This window comes from Myodes glareolus, chromosome 9 (genome assembly GCF_982192425.1).
Source record: "Myodes glareolus chromosome 9, mMyoGla1.1, whole genome shotgun sequence".
Taxonomy (NCBI): domain Eukaryota; kingdom Metazoa; phylum Chordata; class Mammalia; order Rodentia; family Cricetidae; genus Myodes; species Myodes glareolus.
In genome coordinates this window covers 55,414,690-55,427,066 of record NC_142034.1, presented here as the reverse complement: position 1 = coordinate 55,427,066, position 12,377 = coordinate 55,414,690, and the positions used below count along the sequence as shown (strand labels likewise).

The window sequence follows — 12,377 nt, the reverse complement described above, 5'->3', positions numbered from 1 at the left end:
AGCAAAGCTAGATAGAGTTGGAGTTTTTTGTACCTATACACAGCAACCCAGCTCCACACAAGCACCAACAATCACGCACACCCAGCAAGGTGAAGAACACCCCCTAAATCCACCCACCAGCATGCAGCCACAGGAAGCAAGGGGAAGGGAAAAGGAAAGGGAGAAGCACAGGATCTCAGGAGACAATTTCAGCCTTTCTAGTTTAAGACACGTCCCAGGCGAATTCATCCCATTAGCAACAATGAGGGACCACACCGCACCATTCCTGCCCACCACTGCCATCCACTTGCTTGTGGAAAGATCCAAGGAGTCAAACACAGACTCACAAAGAGACATTCTCTAAAAAGTGAGTCACATATTCCCTGCAAAGACCCCTGGTTCATAAACAGTCACCAATGGCACAAAGAAACAGACATGCAGAGGGTCTTGATAAAGAACCCCAACTAAATTCAGGAAACAAGAGTTCATGTATGAAGAGACTGAACACAGCTCATACCTGGCAATGAAGCTATACACAGAAACCAAGAGCAGTGGTCCAACTCCCCAACTCCCTGCTTTGTTCTATACTTCTGTGCTAAACAGCACTTTTCTCTCTTTACATCTTCCCCAAAAGCTGCATGCCTATGCTTCTCCTGAGGCCTAGGACCACAGTCTGTTTGCCAAGACAGCACTTGCCTCACAACCCCATCTGTAGTTTGCCTATGTAGACCCAGAGCTCCCAATACTCTCCAACAACCACAGGAAGAACTACACAAGAGACCTAGTGTCCAACACATGAACCTCCATCCTTGTCCTTAGCAGGGGCAGGCAAGCTACACTACAGAAAGTCTCCAACTCATCACACAGGGCACACTGTAGGTTGCCAAGAGTTTGTCAAAGGTCAACTGGGATGTGCAAAAGCAGCAGTCACCAAGACAGGTCCACACAAAGGAACAGGTGCAGGACAAAATTAAATGTACTTTAAAGTAGCATCAAGTTCATTTCCATTGTTACAGAGGAAATCAAACCAAGAGAAGATCCAGTTATTTGCCCAGGCTTTCCAACGGAGCTATTATTAGTGACTTGTTTAGCCCCAACTACCTCTGGGTATCCCACCCCTTCCCAGCCTCCTCTACTCACAGGCTGCTCAGGAGCCCTCAGTGAGCAGCCACTTCCATGCTCCAGGACGCATGTGGGTCTAGTAACGTCTCTGTGCGGTGGGAGAACTCGGAGGTGTGTTGGGCAGAGGGTCTCACCTAGCACTTCTCTTCTGAATCAGATGTAGGAAGTTAAAAGCAGAAGAAAAGCAAAGCAATCACCTCTGAAGAGGCCCCTTCAGGAAACTGTAAAATTTATTCAATGAAGAAGGTTCCCAAGAAGAAAAACCTTCAAATATACCAGGTGCAGATGTAGAGAAATAAATGCCCAGTGAGTCACACAGAGTTAAATGAACGGCATAGGCAGGAATAGAGACAGCCCTGGGAATCAAATATGCAGAAAGAGGCTCCAAGCACGTAATTAGTGAATTCACACCCCAAATCTAGCTAAGGTAAAACTGACTTCAACTCCAGAAAGGCGCTTAGCAATGGAAACTGCACCTCTGTAGTCAGTCAGGAGGGCTATCATCTAACAGTACAAAAAAGCAAGGTTCAGTCTATCAAGCAAGCAAGATGAAAGCTCCTGAGAGGGCGGGCAGTAAGGAGGAAGGAGGGCAACTTGAGCTGATTCGCAGAATAGGACAGAATGGACATCCAGAGCCAAGTCTCCCTGTGAGTAAACAGGACACAAAGCAGTCCCAGGAAGCTCCAGGTCTCTACCCAGGCTATGCCAAACAGTTCAGAAAGGGAAGGTAGAGTCTACACACCTCCCATTTACCACCCCCAGTTTAATACAGAAACACAAAAGCGAGTGCAGAGCAAGGGAGTTCATTATCACCAGCTTCGGAAAGGGGAACAGACACAGAAGGAACCCTGTCCCCAAGAAGACAATGAGATGTAATCCTGGAGCCTAGTATCACCTCCAACCCTCAACTCAGACACTCCCCTGCCCTAGAGCAGGGAATGACACCAGGCCAACTCTCACAGCCATTCAGGACCACGACACTGAAGTTTAACTTTGCTGAAGTGGCATCTCACCCTTGTCAAGCTGGCTTCAACTCCTGAGCTCAAGCCACCTTCGGCCTCAGCCACCTAGCTGAGCCCACAGGCATACACTCCTGGTGGGCTGTTGTCCCTGCACACAGAACTAACAGCAATGGTGTCATCAAGTCAGACAGGACCTTGAAAGCTCACTCATGGGCTAAGAGTTGGTTAAAGCTGAGTCAGCCCCATGCAGTTAGTAAACCAGTGTGTTAATGTGTCTTCCACCATAGAGCATCAGTAAGACAGAGAAGAGAGCACAGCAAACAAATTGAGTTACCCATGAACAACGTGGGAAATATGACTTTTTCTTGCCTAATAAAAAAAAAAGGAAAAATCATTAAAAGGCAATACAAATACTACATTCACATCAGGCCCTGAAATGAGCCCACGTCTACCTACATACGACCCAGAAAAGCCTGACTGGTTGGCCCACCATCTGCACCATGTGCAAGCAATACATATGAAACCAGATTAAAGTCATGGAAGAAAAAACATTTTAGAGCAAATTCAAGTAACAAGCAAATTGCACACAAACTTAGTCTGGAATATAAAGAATATCAGTGGTGGAGAAATTAGGGTGATCAGGCACAGCAGCCTGCATCTGAGGGGCTGGCAGAAACCTCAGAGGGCACTCCTGGTTCTAAGAAGTCCTCAAATAACCAGAATCTGCCAACACTCAGATAAGTTAAGGCCATGGACCCAGTTTGGGTGTGTGCAGCTTCATGTGGCAAGGCTACACTGCCTCTGAAGGATTCAAACAAAATGAAGTAAACACGTTCAACCCTCCCAAGAAAATCCCCGACTGTCTGCAGTCACACTAGTGAGCTACAGCAGAGACTGCTCAGGAACAGGGGCAGCAAGGCAAGCGCCACAGCCCAGGTTCACATGCTCAAGTCCCAAGTCACACTTCCCTTTTCCTACAAAGACTAGCTTTTCCCTGACAAATTAGAATGTTAATAGTGTATCTACAGGTCGGGCTATTTGCCCTTTCCTCCTACAGCTGGTACAGAACCATCTTGGATTTTACCTAGTCAACAGGTTAAAAAGCCAGGGCAACCACAAAAAAGCCAGAATGAAAGCAAAGCAGCAGGAAGCAGCAGCACAGCCAACCCTGCAGAGCACAGTGGAGAGAGGACTCCTGAAGCACTAGCAGGCTAACACTGCAGTGTGTGTCCACAAGCCACTTGTTAAATAAAGACAAGAGACAATCCATAAAAGCATATTCCATTGTTGGTAGAAACAGTACAACATAACATTTTCATAATTTAAGACAAAACACAAATAGCAACTATCTGGTTCTCTGTTATTCAGTTCAGGAAATAGGGGAAACAATGCATCTAGCTGTTCCTGGAGGCAAGAGTTTGGGTAGAATTCCAGTCACTCCTTTTAGTTTACACTGAGGCTCCACATTCAAGGGCAGGTTCATCATCTCTGAGCAATGCCTGCCCTGGTACTCTGGGATGGGAGGTAAATACTAGAGAGCAGTACACCTGAGTGAGTTTATTCTTCCCTCACTATGAATACCTGCCAGCACTTTCCACACAAAGGTCCCTGCCTAACCAATCCATCTCTGGTTCACGTCTCCTCTCACACTGTAAGATGCTGCCTGCAGACCACCAAAAAATTCCAGAGACAGAGAGATTCCAGAGACAGAGAGAGTCTAATAACTACTCGACTGGAGTAATCACAATTTCTCAACACTCTTGAAGACTTCCTCTAAACTTTCTATGTATCACTCGGGCAATGGCTAGTCTAATGATAAAATGCCTGTCCATGTCATGTTGTTCCAGACAGCTCAAAACAGGTACTCCCAAGCCTGACGAAAGTTAATTTTATACTTAGCCCACCTGGGGAACCCTAAGAGATAGAACAGAGTTCTGACTTACACACTGGTATTTTATAAGGTGCTTTTAGTAGGATTCCTTGTTGTAACCATCAGGATAGAAATGCCAAAAGAAACAGCAATAGACGAACACTCCATTACAGGGGCAAACAATAAAACTCTTAAAAGTAGACTGCAGCCAAGTATGGTGGTATACGCCTTTAACCCCAGAACTCGGAGGCAGGAGTAGGAGGATCTCTGTGAGTCTGAGGCCATCCTGGTCTACTTAGTGAGTTCTAGGACAGCCAGGGCTAGACAGAAAAATCCTGACTCAGAAATAAAAATAACACAGTAGACTACATAGAACAATCAGATCTTCCATAAACAAGCTCTAACTACTGCTCCTGCATTGTTGGTGGTTTTAAAGCTGCCTCTTCCACTCACAAGACACAATGGTAAGGGACGATGAGCACATCAGCCGCTGTTCCAGGAACAACTACCCAAGGTAACATGGTCAACAGACTGATTATAGGTCCCATATTCCTATATTAAGTCACATCCATAACAAGAAGATAACCAGGCACTTTAGAGAGAAAACAAGATAAAGCAGAATGAAAGGTACTGACATCGAAAGATACTGGCAATGTAAATCAAAATAGACGAGTTACCAAGCAATATTCAAAGTGTACTCTTGTAGATATGCTGCAAGAAGCTTCTAGCAGACGCATAAAAAATCTGCTCTGACGTCTGCAAATTAGCTCTAAAGAATGACAAAATCGTGCAACAGCAGAGAACTTACTTTTCACTGTGCAGTACTTCTACACCACTGCTTCAAGCCTAAAAGCTTTTTCAAATTTAAACACATGCATACACACACACACACACACACACACACACACACACACCTCTTCCCTTTTGTTTTGTTTGTTTGTCTTGATCTTCTTTTTTCTTTCCTTTTTGAGACAGTCTCGCACTATGCAACTCTAGCTGGCTGGAAATTCACGAGGTACACCACGCTGACGTTGAATTCTGATCCATATGTGACCCAGTGTCTAAAGACTTCAGGACTTTGTATTTTTCCAAACTATTCAAATAAAAGGTTTGCTGTACAGTCTGAATACAAATAACTGCAGTGTTTTCCCTTTTCCTTAAAAGAAAATTTGCTGAGTTTCCCAAGCTGTAAGCACCCAGAAAGCAGGCCCATCAGAGCCCTGCATATTTGCCTGAGCCCAGCACAAGTGCATTTAAGAGTCTAACCCCAGGACAGACACTGCAGATTCCAGGGGCAGCAAACTCCTTGGTGACCAGAAGACAACAACAAATCTCTATCCTCTGGGATTTGAATAATAAGATGATCCCAGGGACCCAGCAGTGGTGGTGCACACCTTTAATCCCAGCACTCAGGAGGCAATGACAGGCAGATCTCTGTAAGTTCAATGCCAGCCTGGTCTACAGAGGGAGTTCTAGGACAGGTTCCAAAGCTACAGAGAAACCCTGTCTCAGAAAATAACAAAAGAGAAAGAGAGAGAGAGAGAGAGAGAATTTATGAACTTGCTGGATGGTGGTAGTGGAAGCCTTTAATCCCAGCACTTCTGAGTTCAAGGCCAGCCTGGTCTACAGAGGTAGTTCCAGAACAGGCACCAAAGCTACACAAAGAAGCCCTATCACAAAAAAAACAAAAAAGAAAAAAAAATTTGCAATCTTACTAAAATTATCAGTGAGCCTAAGGATTGGAGCTGTATTCAGTGGTAGAATAACTGTCTGGCACACATGAAGCCCTAGGTTTTGTCCAAGACTTACCCTTTATGGAAGAAGGTTGCACGCCCTGACCTCGGGCACTCTGGGCCATTGCTATTCATCACCCCACAGTTAACGCTCCCTGGGATATAGGGTTTGCGTGATGCTTGGTCTTTTGCGAAGTTCCTGCAAGCTGCTAATTTGGATTCTAAAGCCTACAAAGAAAGAAGGAACGGCTGTCAAAACACTGGTCGTACAGAAAACATCTACATCTCAAACCATTTCTATTTCAGGCTTCAGTCCTTAGCCTCCAGGATAACGGTCGTTAGTTAAGCCATAATCATCTGTCTTTCTAGTAGAACAAGGAATATTTACATTGACCCCCTTTCTAGTGAGCTCAGAAATTTAACTTATTCCTCTCAGTATCACTGAGGGACACAGATATAATCCACACTTACAACTAAGAAAACCATGGTACCAGTAGGGAGAGAAAGACCCCAGATCTTTCAACCCATCCATTATTTGTTAAGTTCTCCAATACTGGTTGAGGTTGAGTCTTTGTGCATTTGTGTAGCAAGCACTTAAGAATGCTTTTGGTATAGTCCACTCTTTATATAGGCTCTTAAGTCTATTTTTCCACTGCATCAGACAGATCTATTTCCACACTTACACAAAATAAAGTCATTTTCTTCTTTCCACATTTTGGATTTTATTATTTAATGTATGTGAATGCCTATATATATGTGAATGCCTGCCTATATATCTGTGCACCACTTGGGAGCCTAATGCCTACAGAGGGTGTTAGATCCCCTGGATGAGTTAGAGATGGTTGTACACAAGATGTGAGCTGGGACTTGAACCCAGGTCCTCCGGAAGAGCAGCCACTACTCTTAGCCACAGAGCCCTCGCTCCAAATGAAATGAGGCCACTTTCTTTGGCTAGCATACCATAAACTGTACACCTGATACCTTTTGTCTATAATTAATTCACCTGTAAATGATAAAGGCCCATTTCCTCTACATCTAGTATCCTTTCTTTTCACCCGTCACATGCATACTCTACCAGCAAACCGATGTGAAAAAGTGGAACTTTTCATTTTCCATACTTGGCTATCATGAAATCCCTCCCTCCCAACAAAATTTCTCCCAAATCAAGTATCTCTCCACTAGTCCCCTAAGAAAAGGAAACAGTAGGCTATGGTGGGAAAGATAAAGTCCGTTCCAATTCACAACACTAAAGAAAATCCGCAGGTAACACAAACTTTCAGAATCTGTTTGGACATCCTACCTCACATTTTAACAAAAACACATGAAACAGCACCAAAAACAAGCTGAAACGTCTTCTTCTGCCTCTTTCTTATGGCAAAAGTACAATGTTAAATAATGACAGAAATAATGACCTCCATCAGTGACTTGTAAATACATACATCTACAGTGACACCTTCAATCCCCTACATTCAATGAAAGGATGTGTCTACCCGTTTGCTGAGCATATGTCACGTGGCAAGCATGAACTGTTTCAGGCACCAACGATACACACAGGTTGGAGAAGCACTGAGTCTTTTCAAAGGAAAGGATGACAATTTAGAAACTATGCACACCAAGGGGTAACTGAGACCATGACAGTGGATAGTAAGACCATCACAGAAAGGCCGGACAATTAAAGAAAAGACCCAAAAAGATGTCAGAGAGAAACGGGCAGATGGATAGGAATAACCAAGAAACAGTTTCATGGATGCCAAGAAAAGAGGACATTTGGAGAAGGGGGAGCATATTGGCGCTGAATGTTTCAAATAAAATCCAGATCAGTGCACACTGGATTTGACCACACTGATATTCCTGTAAACAGTTTTCAGGGAAGAGACCAGACCAGACGTCTATAACACATATGCAGTCAAAATGCCAGCAAAGGTGATGGCAAAAGAGAAACGCAGTGCAGAAAGGAAGAATGGTCTTTATTTTTGCTTTTAAAAATTAAAAAACACATGCATGGTGAGAAGCACCTTTAATTCCGGCACTTCAGAGGGAAGAACTAGGCAGATTTCTATGAGTTCAAGACCAGCCTGGTCTACCTAGCAAATACCAGCCTGTCAGGGATACACAGTGAGACCCTGCCTTTAAAAATAAAATAGCTAGGTCTGGTAAGTAAGCCCACTCACTAGCAGGCAGAGACAGAAGAAGCTGAGTTCAAGGTCAGCCTGCACTATAGTGACTGCAGGCCAGTGTGAACTATGTACCTAGTGGACAATGTTTCAAATTAAAAACAAAAGGGGGGGGGGCTGGAGAAATGGCTCAGCAGTTAAGAGCCTTGACTGCTCTTCCAGAGGTCCTGAGTTCAATTCCCAGCAACTACATGGTGGCTCACAACCATCTATAAGATCTGGTGCCCTCTTCTGGCCTACAGGCAAGATACTGTATAAATAAATAAGTAAATAAATCTTAAAGAAAAAAGAAAAGAAAACTGAGAAGAGGGACTTGAATTGACTTGGATAGGGAGTGGAGAAATGTTTTAAAAAGAAAAGAAAAAAAGAAAGAGAAAAGAAAAAAGGAAGAAAATGAGAGATGACGGGAGAGAGGAAAGAGGCCAGGTTTGAGAGCGTCACAGCTAAGTGACAGGGTACTAGCTTAACATTCAAGAGGTTCTGGGGGCACACAAGATGGCTCAATGTAAAAGCATATCCCTCAGCACATAAAAGTGCTTGCCACATAAGTCTGAAAACATGTTCGTTCCTGAGAACTGAGTGGTTAAGAGTGTACTGAGTTCAGTTCTCTGTAACTCCAGCTCTAGGGGATCTGATCCCTCTGGTCTAGGACACTTGCATTCATATGCACCTACCAACACACAGACACACATATACACATAACTAAAACAAAATAAAAATAAATTCTTGGATTTTTTTGTTTGTTTAGTCGGTTAGTTGTTTGGTTTTGGTGTCTTTTGTTTTTGTGAGTCAGAGTTTCTATGTGTAGCCCTGGATGTCCTTGAACTCACAGAGATCAACTTGCCTCTACCTTTCAAGTGCTGGGATTAAAGGCATGCGCCACCACTGCCCAGTTCACTTTTTTAATGTATGTGTGTGCATGCCTGTGTGAGTGTATGTGCGCCATGTGCATGCAGTGGCCCATGAAAGACAGAAGGACAGAAGGAGTCAGATCCTGAAGCTGGAGTTACAGGCAGTTACAAGAAACCTTACGTGGGTGCTGGAAGCCAAACCTAATCCTCTGAAAGAGCAGCAGTACTCTTAACCACTAAACCATTTTCCAGTCCCCTAAATATTTTTTAAAAGAAACTCTGGATTTAATTCCCAGCGTACACTCACACATAGAGAGAAAGAGAAAAACAGCGAAAGAGAGAAAATATACATAAAATACACAGTGAAGCTTGGCATGATGGCGCATGATCTCCAGGGCAGAAAAGGGAGGAAAAAGGGTACCTAGTTAAGGCCAGCCAGGGCTGGGCTACATGATGAGATCAAAATAAAAAGGTAAGTATATAGACAGACAATTGTAAAATATATTACAATTTATAATTGTAAATCCTCCTTTACAATTATATGAGAAATGACATATACATGAGCACCATATCATAAATGCTGCCTAATTTTCAATTTACAGAGCCAAACAACAGATAGCTCAGGAAGGAATAGGTGGGGGAAGGAGAGAAGGGAATGTAATCTAACAAATTCATGAGGGCTGGAACACAGCTCAGGAGCAAAATGTACACTTACTATTGTGAGGCCAGGGTTCCATCTCTAATATCATAAATAAATTTATTTCAATTGGATTGAGAGGAGACAGGCTAAGTTCCTTTTTTGCTTAAAGTTAAAGAAAATAAACACATCATTTCAAATGACGAGAACAAACTACCACCTTTACAACGAAGAGCGGTAAAGGCGCTGCTAATGCAGGGATGAGGAAAGCCAGCTATACATACTGCATGAATAATTCAAGCCAATTAACTTTACAGTAACTTTAAAACGAGGATTGGGAGCTAATGTGACGGCTAGAAAATAGTCCACTTTAAGAGTAAGGGTCAGAGCTGGACAGTGGTGGTGCACTTCTTTAATCCCAGCACTCAGAAGGCAGAGGCAGGCAGATCTCTGTGAATTCAAGGACAGCCTGGTCAACACAGCTCCTTCCAGGACAGGCTCCACAGCTACAGAGAAACCCTGTCTCAAAAACCAAAAAAAAAAAAATTAAAATTAAAAAGAGTGAAGGTCAGGGCAGCAAAGGACCTTGTGTTTTAGATGCATCCTTCCCCCACACCTCTATCTTAAGTCAGGATCTTATGTAAACCAAGCTGGACTCAAACTCACAATCCTCATGCCTCAGCTTCCTGGAATGTTGGGATTGCAAAGACAGACCATCATACCCAGCCAATTTCTTCTTTAGGTAACGTATAGTCCAATTTCTGCTTTTTTCACAAAGTGTCTTGCACAAATATAAGTGGGGTGGGAGGTGATACAATGAGTTAAACATTTGCAGCACAAACTGGTGACCTGATGTCAGATTCCAGGAACCACATTCAAGTCCAACAGCTCAAGTGTCTAAAATCCCAGAAGATAAATGCTGGAAGATGGGAGGACCACTGCATACTCAATGGTCAGCTAGCCTGATTATACAGAGCAGTGAGCTGTAAGCTCTGTCTCAGATGAGTGGAAGGCAAAGATGAATACACAAAACTGTTCTTGTTGGTTCCCGACTGCTCAGCCCCGAAATAATCACACAGAAACTGTATTAATTAAATCACGGCCTGGCCCATTAGCTCTAGCTTCTTATTGGCAAACTCTGACATATTAATTTAACCCATCTCCATTAATCTGTGTATCGCCACATGGCAGTAGCTTACCAGCAAAGTTTCAGTATCTGTCTTGGGCAGGGATACATGGCTTCTCTCTGACTCCGCCTCCTTTCTCCCAGCATTCCGTTTAGTTTTCCCTACCTAGCTCTGTTCTGCTATAGCTCTGCTATAGGCCCAAAGCAGTTCCTTTATTAACCAATGATATTCACAGCATACAGGGGGGAATCCCACATCATGTTCTCTGACCTGCAGATGGACCATAAGATGTGTGTGCCTGCACTCAGAAACACATATACAAAAAAGTAAAGAATGACAAATGGCAGAAAGTCACAAGGGTTGGCTAAGAAGAAGTCGCTGATGGAAATATGTGACTAATGCTAGACATGCTGACTATACAGCAACAGAATAAAATCACAAAGCCGGGAGGTGGTGGCACACATGCCTTTAATCCCAGCACTTGGGAGGCAGAGGCAGGCAGATCTCTGTGAGTTCAAGGCCAGCCAGGGCTACACAGAGAAACCTTGTCCAAAAAAAACAAAAAATAAAATAAAATAAAATCTCAAGTCCCATAACTTCTAGCAATCCACTTCTTTAATTATTCCAGGTGGCTGTCTCCTTATGACCAAGATGACTACAATGAAATCACAATGACAACAAACACTGAGAGTCCTGAGGAGCAGGAAACAAATGAAAGCAAGAGCTGGTTGATAAAGACCAGCAAACAGCAGTATTCTAGGTAAGATTCAGGTACTGGAAAAAAAGAAAAACGGAGTAAGAAGGGTACATCCTATAGTAGCTTCAACTACTTGGGAGACTAAAAAGGAAAATCACCTGAGCTCATGAATTTGAGACTAACAAGATGCTATCTCAAAAAACAAAAAGGCATTAGCAGAAAAATCAGTTTCAGGTTGGTGAGATGGCTCAGCAAGTTTATACTTGTGGCCAAGCATGGTAACCTGAGTTTGATCCCTGGGATCCATGTAGTAGAAGTGGAAACTAGACCTGAAAATTGTTCTGCCTTACATGCACATGTACACACACACACACTTTTTAAAAACTTTTTGTAAAAAAGAAAAACCAGAGCTGGAGAGTTGGCTCAGAATTTAACATCACTTGCTGCTTTTGCAGAGGACTCAGGTTTGATTCCCAGCACACACACAGCAGCTCACAACCATCTATAACTTCAGTCCCAGGGATGTGACACCCTCTCTGACCTCAGCAGGCACCAAGTACATGGTGCACAGACATAAATGCAACTCATACATAAGATAATAAAATAAATAAATCTTAAAATTAATAAAGAAAAAACCAGCTTCATATTTCAAAAGCCAAGCTACTGAAGAAAACCATGAATGAGGCACGGAAGCTGAAGTAGCCCAAGAACAGTAAGACCCAAAGAATGCCCAAGCCAGACACTGTCCCACAATACAAGAAGGAGAAAAAACCAGAAGGATAAGAACCACAGGCAAAGAACGGAATTAGAGGAGCTGCACTGTAGACAGGACAGCAATGGGAAACAGGAAGAGTGCCCATAGGTAACCTCATAGCCCAGGCCCTTACAAAAATGCCTTCTTAAACCCAAGGCTGGGGTGTTTCTCTAGTCTCTGCTCATCAGTCGGTGGATGCTGGTGCTTCTCCGCTCCATATCGGTTCCCACCACAGTAACCTACCTCAGCAGTGGAAACACCTAGTGATAAATAATTAAATGCTTACCCCTACTTTCCGCAAGAGATCTCCCACGATGTTTAGTGCTGATATCCTAGCAGAAGGAGTTAGTGGACTGGTTCCAAAACCATTTGGTATAGCTACAGAGAAAGAGCAGAGTGACGACATCAGCAGCGCCTCTTCTATTTGTACTGATATTACAAAGTAGAACACATTTAATATAAAAACATACT

At 43.3% G+C, this 12,377-nt stretch overlaps 1 protein-coding gene across 6 annotated transcripts in view; it reads right to left on the bottom strand.

The window, feature by feature from the left end:
* The window catches only part of Ndel1 (nudE neurodevelopment protein 1 like 1), a 37,031-nt gene that overhangs the window by 1,924 nt on the left and 22,730 nt on the right, over positions 1 to 12,377 (bottom strand). For 3 of the 6 annotated variants that reach the window (XM_085695123.2, XM_085695121.2, XM_085695122.2), the window contains exons 7-9: positions 12,193 to 12,284; positions 5,743 to 5,894; positions 2,315 to 2,432 (exon numbers count right to left, since the gene is read on the bottom strand). In XM_085695123.2, coding sequence (XP_085551249.1) covers positions 2,330 to 2,432; positions 5,743 to 5,894; positions 12,193 to 12,284 — 347 coding nt within the window. In that variant the 3' untranslated portion in view covers positions 2,315 to 2,329. Of the gene's footprint in view, positions 1 to 2,314; positions 2,433 to 5,742; positions 5,895 to 12,192; positions 12,285 to 12,377 lie in introns of those variants that run through there. The other 3 variants (XM_085695124.2, XM_048448315.3, XM_048448316.3) reach the window with 2 other exon arrangements.